The 17,654-nt window shown below is 42.0% G+C and overlaps 2 protein-coding genes across 2 annotated transcripts; one reads left to right on the top strand and one right to left on the bottom strand.

Annotated features, from left to right (window-relative positions):
* Positions 1–4,663: 4,663 nt before the first annotated feature.
* Positions 4,664–5,500, bottom strand: LOC117548869 (hemoglobin subunit alpha-2-like). Its single transcript, XM_034220413.1, has 3 exons — positions 5,364–5,500; positions 5,063–5,270; positions 4,664–4,885 (listed from the first exon to the last, which is right to left on the bottom strand). The coding sequence occupies exons 1-3, from the start codon at positions 5,459–5,461 to the stop codon at positions 4,757–4,759; spliced, it is 435 nt and encodes a 144-aa protein (XP_034076304.1). The 5' UTR covers positions 5,462–5,500; the 3' UTR covers positions 4,664–4,756.
* Positions 5,501–6,205: 705 nt separating this feature from the next.
* Positions 6,206–7,003, top strand: LOC117548872 (hemoglobin subunit beta-like). Its single transcript, XM_034220415.1, has 3 exons — positions 6,206–6,348; positions 6,476–6,698; positions 6,790–7,003. The coding sequence occupies exons 1-3, from the start codon at positions 6,209–6,211 to the stop codon at positions 6,916–6,918; spliced, it is 492 nt and encodes a 163-aa protein (XP_034076306.1). The 5' UTR covers positions 6,206–6,208; the 3' UTR covers positions 6,919–7,003.
* Positions 7,004–17,654: the final 10,651 nt, after the last annotated feature.

The raw sequence follows: 17,654 nt of genomic DNA, 5'->3' as shown, positions 1-17,654 counted from the left end.
GACCCCATCTCAGCTGTAGACTTGTCAGTACTCCCTCCTGCAGATCAGGTCAAAGCCCGGTCATTATTGAGGCAGTATGAGACAGTGTTTGCCACACATGATGGTGATTTGGGGTGCTCTGACCTAATTACCCATGAGATACCCCTCCTAGACGAGGTACCAGTCCGTCAGCGATATAGGAGAGTACCCCCCTCAGAGTATGAGGCAGTAAAGGCACATATTCGACAGTTGTTAGACAGCCAGGTGATCCGAGAGAGTAGCAGCCCCTACGCCTCTCCAATCGTCATCGTTCGGAAGAAAGATGGCAGTATCCGCCTTTGTGTCGACTACCGGCGGCTGAATAGCAAGACGCGCCGGGATGCCTTCCCATTGCCGAGGATCGAGGAATCGCTTGATGCACTCTCAGGAGCAAAGTGGTTCACGACCCTGGATTTGGCAAGTGGATACCATCAGGTGCCTGTGGCAGAAAAAGACAAACTGAAAACTGCTTTTTGCACACCATTTGGCTTGTTTGAATTCAATAGAATGCCATTTGGCCTTTGTAACGCACCTAGCACCTTTCAGAGACTGATGGAGCGGATGTTCGGGGCCCAGCACTGTCAATCCCTACTGTTGTATTTGGATGATGTTGTCGTCTTCTCTTCCACAGTGGATGAACAGCTGGACCGTTTGGGGGCTGTGTTGAACAAGCTGCAGCAAGAGGGCTTGAAAGTGAAGCTGAGCAAGTGTGCATTCTTCCAAAAGGAGGTAAAGTACCTCGGCCATGTCATCTCTGCTGATGGTGTCTCTACAGATCCGGATAAGATCTCTGCAGTGGCAAACTGGAACTGCCCCACTACTGTGTCGGAGTTACGATCCTTTCTGGGCTTTGCTAGTTACTACAGGCGCTTTGTGGAGGGATTTGCCAAGCTTGCTGCCCCACTTCACCGATTAGTTGCAGAAGCTCAACGGACCCACAGCCGGAAGCAGCAGCAACCTCTGGGGGACAGTTGGACTGAAGAGAGTGACAGGAGTTTCCAGGATCTCAGAGCAAAGCTGGTGAGTGCACCTGTTCTGGCTTACGCAAACTTTTCCCTTCCATTCATTTTGGAAATTGATGCAAGTTATGGCGGTCTAGGAGCAGTTCTCTCGCAGGAGCAGGACGGAAAAGTGAGACCTGTAGCATATGCCAGTCGTGGGTTGAAACCCACAGAAAGAAACATGTCCAACTACAGTTCCATGAAGCTTGAGTTCTTGGCATTAAAGTGGGCCATGACAGAGAAATTCCGGGACTACCTGCAGGGCCAAAAATGCATTGTCTGGACTGATAATAACCCCCTCAGCCACCTAAATACAGCAAAATTAGGGGCTACTGAACAGCGCTGGGCCGCGGCGTTGGCAGACTTTGATTACACCCTTCGGTATAGATCAGGCAGGGCCAACGTTAACGCTGATGCACTCTCAAGAAGGCACCCTGTGCCACCCCAGGAGGTCATAGAGCTGCCCCTATCAGGGACATTCATTCCCAAGGCCTTGCAGAAACCTTGCAGCTCAGAGGCCCATAATCTGGTAATCCAAGCTGCCATTTCTGCCCTTCCATCACATTCAAGCACTGAGTTGGCTGCTCTTCAGATGGCTGACCCAGTTATAGGGATGTTTTTACAGTACTGGGAAAGCCACAAGCGCCCAGACAGGGCAGACAGAGCAACCCTCCCTCCCCAAGTCCTGGAGCTGTGTCGGCAATGGGAAAGGATCACCCAGATGGATGGACTGCTGTATCGCCGTACCCAGAGGCCAGATGGAGGAGAGGACTTCTACCAACTACTCCTTCCAGGATGTCTGAAGAGTGAAGTTCTGCAGCAGCTACACCAGGGTCACGGCCACCAGGGGATGGAGAGGACAACGGATCTTGTACGACAAAGATGTTACTGGCCCCACATGCACAGAGACATCAAAGAGTGGTGCCAGCAGTGTGAGCGCTGTACACTTGTCAAGGTAACTCAACCACACACCAAAGCACCCATGGGCCACCTCCTGGCCTCCAAACCCAATCAGATATTGGCAATTGACTTTACTCTCCTTGAACCCTCGCAAGATGGCAAAGAAAATGTCCTTGTAATGACTGACGTGTTTTCGAAGTTCACCCAGGCTGTAGCAACGAAGGACCAATGTGCCTCAACAGTAGCACATGTTCTGGTGACAGAGTGGTTTTACAAGTTTGGAGTGCCCGCTCGTCTTCACTCTGACCAGGGTAGGAATTTTGAGAGTGCCCTTATTCAACAGCTATGTGAACTCTACGACATTCAGAAAACCCGGACTACACCATACCAACCCCAGGGTAACGGGCAGTGTGAACGGTTCAACCGGACTCTCCATGATTTGCTCCGTACGCTCCCAATTGAAAGGAAGCAGAATTGGTCTAGATACTTGCCTCAGGTTACGTTTGCATACAACACCACCATCCACCAATCTACCGGTGAGTCCCCTTACTACCTTATGTTTGGACAGGAGCCTCATTTACCTGTTGACTTCCTCCTGGGAAGAGTTCCCGAACCTTCCCATGGAAGAGTTGAAACCTGGGTCCAGGAGCATCAAAAACGACTACAGGTGGCCTACGACGGGGCACGTTGGAGAATGGAGAAAGCTGCAAACTCTCGCAAGGAACGCCATGACGCTGGAGCTAATGCCAGCGACCTGCAGGAAAAACAGCTGGTCTACGTGAGAGACCACAGCAGAAGAGGAAGAGTCAAAATCCAGGACCGGTGGAGCCCAGTCATCCATGTGGTGATCAAAGCCCCCAGTGCTGGGGGCTCCACATATTCCGTGACCCCCTTGGAAGATCCCCACAAAGTGAAACACCTCCATCGATGTATGATCAAACCTGTACCTCCTAATCTTTGCCCTCAAGGATCTGCAAGAGAGGACCCCAATAATGCCCCCACTGAGAGTGAGGACCACGTGGCTATGAGCAGGGACATGCTTGAGGAAGAAGCGGGTGATGGTCTCTTTGTGGTGACCAGGTCCTTTGGTGAAGAATCAAGACCGCTCCAGATAATACCAGCCACTTCTAATAGTTCTCCTCTAAACTCATCCCTCGCAGTGGCTTCAGGAAGCGGGACAGAGCCCCCAAGGAGAACAGCTCGGAAAACAGCGGGTCAACACTCGAACCCTCATCGCCTGCCTGAGGTGGCAGAGGTTAGGCTACCTGGGGCTGTAACCTCTCGGGTCCCTGGTTTTAGTAGTATGGTAGCTGCATATTTTAGACCCTGGAACTAATCAGCTGTTATAGTACTGGGTGATATCGGCGGGTCGCCAATACAACAAATTGGGGGCAGATTGTAGCCGGCGCTACTGTTTTCTGAGGATTAGCTGTCAGATCATTTCTTCACGTGGCTGGGCCGCCACTGGCCCTTTAAGACACACCCCCCCTTCTTTAGTCAGCTGGCCCTTCCATATAAGGAAAACGCGCAGCTGTATGTAGTTCAGCATCTCCCGCTACACTTTAAATGCCCACTCACTCCTCACCCAAATCAGCTGTGACTATTACGAGTGTTCTTGTTCCAGTTATCGTTGTCTGGCTGATAGGCATGTATTCCCCCTATACGAGGTATGTGAAGCTGCTGTTAGGATTTGTAACATTCAGTGTAGGCCTACCACTGAATTGTTAACATGTGGCCTGTAAATGCCAGGCTTCTTGACAGCCCCAGTAGAGACTGTGCAGAGAATCACCGTTGCAGAGGTGTCCAGTGAGGTGATAATTGAGTGAATGCGTTTGCATCAGAGGTAGGAGATTAATTGTATGTACACTGAAGGACATTCATATAAGTCTTTATACAATTTCTAATCTCCTTTCTCCATTTATTTTAGGATTAGTTTGCTACCGTTTTGCCTACCTTCTATGTTTTGCTTATTGACTAGTTTGTTGTATTGTGTACAAACTAGTGATTTAATCTTTAAAGCGACAGCACCCTCATTGTAACGACCCACTCTGTCCCACAAGGTCTAATACTGTCTCTGTGCTTATACTTCTTCAGTGACGATCCTGGCCTGTGGAGTGGAGCATGTGGTTTGCTGGGCACTTTTTGCATGCAGATATGGTTGATTTGTAGTGAGTGTTTGATTGAATACAGCTACACGTGGTGATATTGTGGTTTTGGGGAAACCCTCAGCAGTTGGCCAGAAGAATCACTTTTTAACATCATTATGTGTGATATTGTAATTATTATAGTTATTCTCTCCTTGTCAGAGCCAGCCTTCAATCGTGGGACTTATGTGTGTCGACTGAGAAAGCTGAATAAGTTTTAATCTGCATTTTGTACTACTGAACTTTTACTTGATTATTTATATAATAAACGTTTGTAAACATTTGAACTTGAGGCCGCGTCCCTGCCCATCCTTTTATTCTTATCTGCGTGACTTGTCCTAAGGGCTCGTATTGGGGAACCCAGGTTAGCGTTAAGTATCCTAACCCCCTTTTATTATCGCAGCCCCCCCCCCCTCCCCGGTGGGGCAGGTCACACATACAAAAGAGGACGTTTGGACTTTCTACCTAAAACATAACAATAAGGTCAAAGTGGTTTCCTGTTGAGTTTCTTCTGGTTGACTATAAAGTCTGCTTTGTGCTGTAGTTGTGATTAACTCTGACATTTGACATGATCATAACACACAAACCAGAATACAACAGTTTATTTTCTTTTAGCATGAATGCATTTATTAATCACGATGCAACACAATGTCATCTCATGCTGCAGTCTCCTTCTTCTTCTTCTCCTGCTGCTTATCGGTACTTCTCAGCCAGGGCCAGAGACACAGCAGCCAGGAACTTGTCCAGAGACACATGAACCTCAGGGGTGAAGTCGGTGGGGAACATGACGGCCATGACCACAAGGATGTTGTGGGAGAGAATCTGTGAAAGAAGAAAATGACACAGATGTTACATATACCCATCAAACACAAGGACATGTTGTGCATGGTTGTAACAGATGGATCTGTTGTCTGTCTGGAAACCTCTCAACGGCCCAAGTTTGAGAAACACTTCCTGTACATTTCAAGGTATTATCTTTGAATCACTCTGGCTCTGCACCTTGAAGTTACCAGGGTCCACACGCAGAGTGAAGGCATGCAGCTGACTGAGTTCCTTGAGACCTTCTTTCAGGTCATCGATTTTGGTCACAGCGTCTCCAACTCCCATCATCACAGTTATTCCGTGCTTCCTGGCAGCAGGAGAGTTGGGGCTCTGGTCCGGCCAGTGGGAGAAGTAAATCTTGGTCTGTGGGTACACCACCAGCATCCTGGGTCAAACCAAAACAAATGTTAGTGAGAGCCAACATAAATGCATTTATAAATGTTGGAGCAGGTTGCAGCAGTCAGTTCGGTCACATTACCTGGCTACAGCATCGGCGCCGATGTCCTCGGACTTTCCAGACACTTTAGCCCAGAAGGCCTTGACTGTTTGCTTGTCTTTAGCAGTGAGAGTGGTCATCTTGCCAGTTGAACGTGTGTTGCTGAATGCGGTGATCAGCCCAAGCAGTGAGGGGTTTTTATGCTCGTAACAGAGCATAGAAACACCCAGATCTTCCTCTAAGATATGCTGCACAAGGCGTGTTGGGTTGCAGCCCCCATGAGATAAACCAGACAATTCTTGTCATGGTGACTTTGGAAATGTTTAAGATGTCAACACTAAACCCCAAAGTGACAAAAACATTTTGTTTAAACATCAGCCTTTGTGTTATTGTATAGCCTGGAGATACTACCTGACTGGTTTCAATCCATCTTCTGATTTGAGATTGAGAAAGGCACTGAATTCATAGGCTATACCAACATGTATGAAGGGAACCAGACACTTCTAGGGCTGTTACCTTAAACTGGATAATGTCTCTGTACCTATTCTGGTGAAGGCAAATTAAAAGTAATACAAAGAAAGTTGAAAACATCATTTAAAATGATAATTTATAGCATTACTCAGTATAGTTGGTCTTTGTATAATTAATTATAGATCTCTGTCCAGGGTGCTGATGCTGTGACTGATACGTTCAAGATATCTACTGTTGCTGTATTACAATGATTACTTTATCTATTTCCTTCCTCTCAGAGATAATGTAGGTGGAGCAAATTCGCCGAATTCTCTTATCACTGTAGAAAATCCATGAGATAGAACTTGCCCGGCCCACCACCCACCCACTCGCTGGTTGTGGGATGGGAGCAGGAGGGCTTTAAAAGGTTGCATCTGATGCCAGAGAACTCAGTATCTGCAGACCTGCAAACTGGAAGCGACAAAATGGTTGAATGGACAGACTTCGAGCGCGACACCATTAAGGACATCTTCTCCATGATTGAGTATGATGTGGTGGGCCCTGCAGCTCTTACCAGGTGGGTCTTTGTAGTTTTGCATTTAAAATAATGCAGCAGAGACATGTTTTCTTTCAGACACATTGGATTAAACTACATTTTTTCTAATGTAACCGTTTCATTTGAACGTGTTCACGTGTTTCCTCAGGTGTCTGGTCGTCTACCCCTGGACTCAGAGGTATTTTGGCGGCTTTGGAAACCTCTACAACGCCGCTGCGATCAAGGGAAATCCCATGGTTTCCAAACACGGAACAACCATCATGCACGGTCTGGACCGGGCTGTGAAGAACTTGGACGACATAGAGAACACCTACACCGAACTGAGCGTGCTGCACTCCGAGAAACTGCACGTGGACCCCGACAACTTCAAGGTACCGTTGTGGAACTCATTTAATTATTCATATGCAGAGATTACCAACCTTTCATGTGGCTGATTTTGTCCTGATATTTGCTGTGTTGCAGCTCCTGGCCGACTGCCTGACCATCGTGGTTGCTGCTCAGCTGGGTAAAAAGTTCACTGGTGAGGTGCAGGCAGCTTTCCAGAAGTTCCTGGCCGTGGTGGTGTCCTCCCTGGGAAGACAGTACCATTAGAGCTGCGACGCGAGACCATCACATGCTGAACATTTGTTTAAAACTGTTTTTGTCTCAAAAGCAAATAAAACAATTAGCAAATCCATCAAGTTGTTGTGTAATTATACCAAAAACTAACACTCTTGACTTGTGTTACAAATGTATGTAAATCCTTAAAGAAAATAGTACGATAAACATAAACAATAAAATAAGCAACATTTCTAATGATAGTACTTTTGTTGCTATTGTTGTTACTATTACAGAAAGCCTTTATATTATAGCTCCACCAAATATAGCCATTATTGTCATTAAATGCTCTTCATGAGGTCTCTGGTTTGTCACTTGAAGAGCTATAAAGTTGCTTTACATATTTTTTCTTTCTTTCAGGTAGCTCACTTTTTTTGATGTTTTTTTATAATAACAGTTGTATAAATAATACTACTAATACTACTAATCGTCATCATTATATTAGTAATAATAACAACAATAATAAAAATAAGAACAAGAACAATATTAATACAAATGATTACTAAATTAAAAGTATTATTATAATTATAAGAATAATTATAATAATAGTAAGAAAAGCTGTTAATGCTAAAATAAAAAATATTCATTACAACCACCACGAAATCCTTTGTTGACCCAATATTGTGATGGAAACTTCTGTGCAGCAATGCAGAGCCAAGGCTCAGGAAAGGATGGAAGCTGGAGCGGCTTTAGTCAAACACTGATATTTATTGAGAGTAGAATACGGCCGGAGAGATCACAAAGTATATCACACTTTCATGTGAGCCACCAAGCAACACTCTGAAGACATAAAGTAGAAACATATATTTATATATCCTTAAAGGAGGGACCTAAAAAGCCCGTCTTTCCTACCTTAATCATTACCAGACATTGGAACAAAGACCCGTTTGTATTACAAACTCACATGTGCCCAAACTTCTCACCCACAGGAAGGCAGGGGACCTCTTGACCTGTGTCCTCCTCACATTACAGGCAGGAGCATATGCGACTTAACGAAAAGCATATGTTTGTAAATTAACAGTTTCTCAGAAAAGCTGAGAACCTCAAGACACAAAGAGACAGGGTCGGCGTCATGGGGGGTCATTCGCGGGCCATGCCCCCCCAAATGAGTCACTGTGCCCCCCCAACGCAGGGTGGGCAAGCCTTGTCACTTTGCCGATTTTTTCTTTTTTTTATCATATAGGCTAAGTGAAAACGTTTCCACTAAAGGTTTTTTGTGTGAAATACATGAGAAATAAAGAATACAAATATAAAACACAGCCTGAGGTGTGCTCACTGCTGCTCTCTGATTGGTGTGTTGCTTGACCAATGACCCCCGACCTTTTTTTTGTTATCATTACGTGGCTGTGTGTTCAGATGAAAGCCCAGTGGCGATCTGTTCATCTGTTATACTGATTATACAGTAAAGCCATCGAAAATAATATGATATACAGTACAGTACAAGTACATGGGTCTCTGTGTTTCATTCAAGCTCTGTGTGTGTGTGGCACGAGCGCATTTTGTGAGTGCGCGAGCGGTAACGTGGAATGTTGTGGTTAGCATCTGGTTAGCTAGCTATGCTAACGGATATAAAGGGCTGTTTCTACACCAAGGTGGAGGAGAGTCCTCTCCTGTCAGACTGAGAGGATCTTATAACGTCAGCTCAGTGAGGTAAGGACTCTCTCAGTGTTTAGATCGTTCACTTTAGTGTAAGTTATCTCAGTGGGTCTCAAACGGTTTGGTCACCATTTATGTAAGTATTTTCGAGGAACACCTTTATATGATCATTATAGTTATTAAAGAGAGAATAAATGAAAAACGGGTATGAAATACTATAGGACAGTAACACAAGAATACAGTTTAAAGGAGAGTGATTAGTAAAATATCCATAAAGAAAAAGTAAATCTGTGTACAGTTCTGTTTCATATGAATGCTGAGAGATGTAGGCTATCCATAGATCTCTTCATTTTGCTCTCAAAGTGCACCAGATTGATGCATTTAACTTCAATATTTTAAAAAGAATCTTCCCGGGGGAGCATGCCCCCAGACCCTCTGGTTAGGTCCACCCCCACCTAAAACATGTTCACATGGATAGGATACTAAATACATTTGCACACTTTTTATATGGTGGCCTATGTCCATATCAAATCAAATCAAGTTTTATTTATATAGCACATTTTTCAACGATTTTTGGTCGAGCCAAAGTGCTGTACATATAATTAAAAAAATAACCTACAGTAAAGACACTTTACAGCAAATACAACAGCACAGTTTGTGCAGAATATCAGTATGAGAAAACGACACCCTCTGTCCTTATATGTTTCTGTTTTGGTGGTCGTGCCACAACCGTGCATGTATGCACAAGTCATAGGTGCACTATACAATAGCACTACACCCCTGCAAGGTGTGTGAAAGACAATAGACTTTACAGCATGTTTTTTTAAATTGAAGTTGGTGTTTGTGTGTTGGTTGTTGACGGCAGTGTGTGCCCCCCCCTTGGTAAATGATTGCCCCCCCATTCAAGTTGTTCTAGAGCCGACCCTGCAAAGAGATCTCCTTAAAATATTCTCTGACAAATATCAAATGTAATCCAATGTTTTGAATTGATACAACATACGTACCTGTTTTATGGGTCTTCTACTTTTGTTTTCTTAAAATCATTATGAAAATGTTTGAACTGATCCCAGTGACCCTATTCGTTTTTTACAATTTTTACAATTGATTTCATCATTGACGATCCTGCACATTGTTTTGCAAATCAATCTTTAATTGTTAAATGTATATAATCTCACCTAAAAGGGTGACGTCTTAAAATGCCTTGCTTTGTCCAAACCAAAAGACATTTCACAATGCCTACAAAAGAGGACGTTTGGACTTTCTGCCTAAAACATAACAATAAGGTCAAAGTGGTTTCCTGTTGAGTTTCTTCTGGTTGACTATAAAGTCAAAGAAACATGCAGGCCTCTCTTAAACAGATTTAAAATCCAGGCTCTGCAATCAAGTAAGTTGAACCAACATATTGAGTAGTCATTTCATGTGTCCTGCCCAAACGGCAAACTGTTGGGTAGAGCCGGGAAGCCAATACGGAAGTGCCACACACTGCAGTTCATATATTGGCCGATAGGCGATGGCTGCAGAAAGGAGCAATTTCCATAGACCCCCATGTTAAAATGCCCAACTTTACAGCAGAAAAAAACATGTTTCTACCCCTGGCTCCATACATTTTTATTATCGATATAGTTAGATTCCACCTTCATAATTATGGATCTGTGAGTGAATTGTTTTCTAACGCGACCCTTTTATTTATATTAGGTCTTAAAGTTTGTGCATAAATTAGGGTGTGGTCACATTGAGTGACGGCTCTGTCAAGTGCCTGCCGCTGTTAGCTTTTTGTCTCTCTGCTAGCTGCTCCGTGAAGCTAGCTACAGGGACTCTGCCTGCTCAGCTCATCCAGGAAACACAACTTGTAGCCGGCCGTGGTTGTTTGTTCTTCATGCTTATTTATCGGACTATTGTGACTCGCTCTGCGGTTAAAACAGACGGTGCATGAATGCGGTAAGTGAAATTCGAGTGCTTTATTTATGTGTTAATCATTTTAATCAGCAACGTAATGAATGGTAAGGCTTGGGTTAGCATGTAAGCTAGTGGTAGCTACATCGGTGCTAACGATTATAATCGTAGCCTCCAAGTTAAAATCATAGACTGTATATATAAAGGTTAAAACGAAATAGACAAGCGTTAAGTGGGATAATACTGTTGAACAAACGGCTTCTGTTTGAGGTTGATAAAATAAGGTTACATCCTTGTAACTTAGAGATATTTTATTATGTAGGTAGAACTGTATGCATCTAAGGTTAATTTAAATTCGCTATGCTCAAGTATGTAGACAAGCTAATGTCGAAGTAGTGTATGTGAAATCAACCTCACAATAAGATGTGTGTATATTACAATTATTAATGTCATATTTCAAGATGATTACTTAGATATTACAATATGGTTGGTTGAGCTGGAGCTCATTATCGAGCTTACACGTTAACGTCACAGTCATCTGAAGAACGAACCCAAACCTTGAAGTTTTTATTAATTGCATTACCAAATGGGTATCAAATAAACAGTAAGCATTGGTAACACAACTTCCAAAGTTACAGTAAAATAAAAAGGACCCTGACTCGGACAATACACAATCCAACATGTTCAACAGAAGATAATCAGTTATATTGTTTGTACACATGGTACTTTACATACATATATATATATATATATTAGGGCTGTCAAACGATTAAAAAAATTAATCAGATTTAATCACAGCTTAAAAATTAATCAATCATGATTAATCACCATTCGAACTATTTTCCAAAATATGCCATTTATTTATGTATATTGTTGTGGGAATGGAAAGAAGGTGGATATATCCATTTAACATACAGTATCTATGTTTATTATAACATTTTCTGCGTGTCAAAATGAAAGACAACCCACACACCTATCAATCATCAAACCGTGGGGTCTTAATTCATTACGTGTTGATTTCTATCAACGGGGGAGTACTTCAGGAAAGTCGACAGAGGTGGGGGGCGGCGGCTCGTGGAGTACTTCTTGACCACAGAGTGTGAACGTTGTGATCAGCTGTTTTAGCGCAGTTCTCCAGTGAAGGGGGGGGGGGGGGGAGTCTCCCTCCGCAGCCGGTTGGCGTAGTTTTGGCACAATTCCGTTGTACAGACCGACGTTAACAGCAGCCCTGTCTGTGCACACGGAGACCGACTCTGTCGTCCGGTGATCTAACCGCCTTCTGGAAAAGCTTCACAAGTACATCGGTACGCAAATGCGCTTTGTGACACAAGTGACGGTACGCATTTCAGATTACGCACATAACCTGCGTACCAGTTATGTGCACCCCTGTACTACAGCAAAAGTATTCTCCGTCGGGACTTCCTGCAACAACACCACGCCGTTATCAAAGATGTTCTATTGAGAAGACGATCACTACGTGACAAAAGTTTTCAAAACCGTGGCTACTGAAATCAATCTTACTAACTGCTGTCTGTGCAATTTACTCCGCGAGTTGGCAGACTTTATTTTTCTTACTTTAACATCATTTTTCATGGTGGGGCTAAGCCATTTCTTGGTATGGGTGTAGCCTACCCCAGCCATACCCTGGCGCTGCCACTGGTGGCACGTATGGGGCGGGCCATTCTGCACATGCGTTAAATATTTTAACGCAATTAATTCAAAAAATGAATTACCGCCGTTAACGCGATAATTTTGACAGCACTAATATATATATATATATCTGTTTGTTTAAGGTGTCCAGGTGATGCAGACAGGCTGGACCAGAGAGTGAGAGACAGAACTGGACTCCTCACAGCAGTGAACTTCAGCACAGGTACAAATACTCTTTTTTCATACTGTACAAAGAATCAAGAAAGATATTGGTTTAAATGAATGAAGTATTGACTTGAATACACTGATATACATTCCATTAAACAATACTAAATACTAGATCACCTACACATCAGTTAAGTTGAGGGTTTTTTCCATGCAAAAAGTTACATTTAGATATTTATCAATATGACTGTCAGCTTTCTAATTTAATGTATTGAAGGCAAAGATATTTAACACATAGTGAGAACTGCTACTATTTATCTCTCAATATTGTCTTTAAAAAACGTGGTAAAAGTTATTCTTTCAGTGAGACAACAGAGCAAGCTTCTACAGCTGCACTACGTTTTGATAACAGTTTAATATTATTTTGATAATAACATATATTTCAATGTTGATGAACTTCATACTGTTCATTCATAATCTGATTGTCTTTGTAGCTCATTGTTGAAATAAAAAAAAACATTACAATTACAAAATAATTATATCTACAGTCCCTAAACACACAAACACACCGCTTTCATAAATAACACACTTGTTCTGCAATAATATGTTTTATGTTTCCTGTCATTTTTGTTAGGAAAGGACATGCTTGAAAGACACGACATTTTCTCCTTCTCTGAGGGTCAAGAAGAACATCCAAGAGGAACATTAAAAGCTGATGTTATGAGATTTTAAGACCAGTACAGGACATTCACTAAGAAACTACTTTTATTGTAAAAACAGTCAGCTGATCGAATGCAGCTATTTCCACATCTACACTCCATCAGCTGATTATTTATATTTGCCTCACTTTATGAGCTTCACAACATGTACCTTGTTTTGCAACGTCACAAATAAATGGGGCCAATCTTCAGTCAGATGTGAATGTGTAATCTAACATTTTCAGTAAGAATAATGGACAAAAGGAGTGCAAATACAAATACAATTTATTGAAATGTGAACCAAAAGTTAATCAAATGTTTTAAATAAAAAGCACATATGGACAGAAGGTGTAAACCTATTAAATGTATAAGTAAACACATTTAGTCAAATAAAGTGACAAACTAGGCCTGTGCAGTTGGTATCAGCTTTGCCCAGCATGGGCTCCTTCATCAGCCCTGGTCCTCCTCGCAGAGGAAAGACCCTCAGTCCTCTCCAAACCAACAGACAGGACGTCCATCACACGGAGGTTTCTCCCTGAAATCTCTGCAGCTCTCTGGACACCAGACTGTCTCAATCCGTCCACACTGAATATGAGAGGGGAAAAATTAAAATAATAAATGCTTTAGACAATAAGAAACATAAAGTTGACTGTTGAATTGCTCAGTTTTTTTAGATTGTCAATATTACTGTATAACTAATATCTCAGGTTAAGAGGCACATTCAAATAAAGATTGGTCTTTAAATACATTTTGTCTTTTGAATTGTTTGTCTAAAGTCAAGGATCTAGAACTGGTACTTAGTTTTAATGATACAGTCTGGTTATTGTGCTGTTTGGAGGAGGCCTCACAGGTAAGAGCACTAACTAGCTACCATCACATGTACCTTAGCTTGACTTAAATGTATTAAACGTATAGTTAAGTGATATCAAAATATAAATAACTAATGTCATGCAAACATATTAATATTTGCTTGATTCCAGTGTTTAATTTAGCACAATTGCATACAAACGTTAAGGGGTTTTAAGATTCTGAAGTATTATGCTAAAAACTCAATAACTTAGATTATTATTTATAGTTTTGCTGAATAGTTTCATGTCCGCTTACCTTAGAAACGTAAAATGCGACGGCAGCGTGCAGATGGGGAGCATGTTAGCTTAGCTTGGTAGCTTCAGCTAGCTCTGGAACTTCCAGCTCGGTGGTCCCGCCTCGGCTCCGCCTCTTTGCCCTGGAGAAGGCGGGAGTTGAACTCTGACGTCACTGTTGAGCCGTTAGTGGCCGACTCCGCCTACTAAGGGCTTCACGGCAACTCTGCAGAATCCTATGGGTGACGTCACGGACCCTACGTCCATTTATATATACAGTCTATGGTCCTGCCATGCGTGATGTGTTTAAAGGGCTTATCTGACACCCTGCACTGTGGCTGTGAGGGTGGATCCCCTCTAAAGGCAGGGGCGGCGCCAGAGGGGAGCTAGGGGGTGCTGAAGCACCCCCCAGGATTGCCAAAGCACCCCCTAAGCACCCCCAAGAAATATGTTTTTTTTTCTTCTTTTTTTTTGAAAATTATTATTATTATTATTTTTATTAAATTAGAAACATTATTGATTACATCAATGCAAATGTGAAACAAACAAATGTGTGACCAAAAAGATAAAGCCAACACAGGTGATATGATTAGGCCAATGGCCAGCACCCATTACATTTTTGACCTATCCATAGGCTAAATTACTTCCTGTTAGCAAGAGCACCAAATTATTTGCTAACAGCAAAGTGAAAGATGGATCGTGTTTTAGTCCTTAAACGTCCACCTGTGGACACTCAATCAAAACCACCTGAAAGCGAGAGGGATTCTACACATAATAGCCTAGCGTCGTGAGTAGCCTACAAGTAGCTTCTCTGGTCTCTGTGTTTCATTCAAGCTCTGCTCTGTGTGTGTGTGGCACGAGCCATTTTGTGTGCGTGCGCGAGCGAGAGAGACAGCTCGCCTCGCGCACCGGTGGGTATCTACCGGAGATCGTTGTGGTTAGCATCTGGTGCTAGCTAGCCAAGCTAACGGATATAAGGAGCTTTTTCAACAACAAGGTGGAGGGAGAACTCTCTCCTGTCAGACGGAGAGTCTCAGATAACCTCAGCTCAGGTGAAGTAAAGGGCTCTCAGTGTTTAGATAGTTAACTTTAGTCTAGTTATCTCAGTGGGTCTCAAACGGTTTGTTTTAAAAGGGTGTGTGATTTGTAAAATATCTTTAAAGAAATAGAAAATCTGTTTACAGTTCTGTGTCATATGGATGTTGAGAGATGTATCCATAGATCTCTTAATGTTGCTCTCAAAGTGCACCAGATTGATGCTTTTAACTTATAATATTTTTAAAAATCTTCCCGGGGGAAACATGCCCCCGGACCCCACTGAGGAGGTGAGGTCCACCCCCCACTTGTAAAAATAGCACTTTACCCCTGCTTACACCTATATGCCGTGAGCTGATTATCGAGCCTTCATTGTAACAGTCGCGGGTACACTGTGTGTGCGTGTGGGGAGTGTTGCAGTAGAAAATTCAACTGTAGCGCTGGTGCATTAATGGGAAACCCTTAATGTTTGAGCACCCTCTATGAAACGTCAAGCTACCCCACAGCACCCCCTAGAGAAAATCTCTGGCGCCGCCACTGTCTAAAGGAGGAAGAGATAAGACGTGTTTCCAGTGTAGTTCAGCTTATTTATTGTGCAGTCACACAAGTAACACACTGCTTCCTTACATAACCGGAAATTGGTTCTCATTTATCAAATATATATAAATAGTATACATAAATGAGCAGTTTCATTGTTTTTGAGCTGACTTCAAGATTTTGTTTGGCTTTATTAACTCATGGTCATGATCATAACGCTAATGTAAGATAAGTGATCCATCTATATTGTCAAAACTTAGCGAGTGGACCTTTTTGCCTTTGTAACCAGGTTGAAAATAACCCTTACAGTGAAATTAAAACAAGATAATAAATATGTCATTTAGTTATAAGTGGAAACCCTGAAGATCTTTATCAGTTTTGCTGCAAGTTGGTGACAGTGAGGAATTTTGGACAATACAAGAGAGCACGCCGTCGCTGGACACATTCCCGCCACCGTTGATCGCCATCTGAGACTGAGGGATCGGTACAGCTGCAGTTTGGAGTTGAAGATGTAATGTATCGCTCTGGTTTTATTGCTCATTTGAGTGAAGAAGACAAATAGTTTTGACTTTCAACGCTCTCAAGCATCACATCAGGCCTGCAACGTGAGGGGTTTTATTTCATTTTATTTGCCGGCTTGTGTGTGTTGAGTGAGTGTGGGCCCACTGAGTTAAGTGTGAAATTGTATTCAAAGGTGACCTTTTATAATATTTTGATATGATTAATAATTTCCAGTTAAAGGGATTATTAATCAGACATTATTGAAGGTACATTCTGACTGTGTATTTCCTGTTTGTTCACAAGTATACGGTAAAATAATTGAGATCTCTATTTCTAAAACTGATTCCAGTGTGATATTTGGTGATTTATATCAATAGAGGTATTTAAACTAATGTGTTTAAGGTAAAGTGTCATTGTGCTCAACACGTTTAAATATACATTTATTTTTACATGTCTTTTTTATTGATCATTTGAATTTATCCGGAATATTTTATATTGTGTATTATTTGTGTTAAATGTCTTTGTACTGCAGATATATTTATATATTTTTTATTTATTTTTTATTAAAAAACATTTTTTGTCTATACTTTATTCAATTTCTTTCACATTTAAATGCCTTAACACACTGCTGCTCCTGTATCACAAGAATATCCCAATTTGGGATCAATTAAGTTTCTTCTTAGGTCCTGGATGGATATCCTCGTGGATTCATCTTCCTATTATACACACATGCATTTCCAAACATTTGGACTACCTATGTTGCAAATGTATTATCTTTTCAATTTACACACGGCATCTATTGCACGTCTGTCCGCCCTGGGAGAGGGATCCCTCCTCTGTTGCTCTCCCTGAGGTTTCTCCCATTTTTCCCTTTAAACTGTGAGTTTTCTCCGGAAGTTTTTCCTTGTACGATGTGAGGGTCTAAGGACCGAGGGTGTCGTATTGATGATGATGTGCTCAACACATTTAAATATACATTTATTTTATATGTCACTCAGCTAAATTGTTCAGTGTGTATGTTATAGTAGAGTAGACATAATCTAATACTAACGAAGTTACAGTACTTAAAGGTGCTTAAAGGGACTCAAGGGTACATTGGTAGAATATAAACAGGATAATTTAAGAGAAATAAGACAACATTACCTTATGTATTCTTCATTGTAAATTAGATTTATTGAGTTAACGAACTCAGGGCCCTTCCCTGATTAAACTAGGGAATAACTGGGCTACACCTTAGTGGAATTAAAAATAGCCATCACATTTTTGATTGGCTGCTTGTCACCTGAAATGTTATATTACCTTCAATTCAATTCATGTCAGAGCTGTTATGGTACAGGCTGAATGCATTGCTTACATTGGTATGTTATCTCATCGACTCCTCCCAGAGACAAGCAGCTGTCTGAGGCAAACAGCTGGTGCATGACTTTTCTTTATGTTTTGAATTTGTGACCAGCATACACAACAGTTTCATCCTTTTAACTCTTCCGTATCCTTTTAAAAAGCTGCTACAATTTTCATAGAGAAACATGGTGTCTGTGTCACAAAAACTGCCTTAAATGAAACATTTACATTA

The sequence above is a fragment of the Gymnodraco acuticeps genome, unplaced genomic scaffold (genome assembly GCF_902827175.1).
Source record: "Gymnodraco acuticeps unplaced genomic scaffold, fGymAcu1.1, whole genome shotgun sequence".
Taxonomy (NCBI): Eukaryota; Metazoa; Chordata; class Actinopteri; order Perciformes; family Bathydraconidae; genus Gymnodraco; species Gymnodraco acuticeps.
The sequence above is the reverse complement of the archived record's forward strand: the minus strand, read 5'-3'. Positions and strand labels throughout refer to the sequence as shown.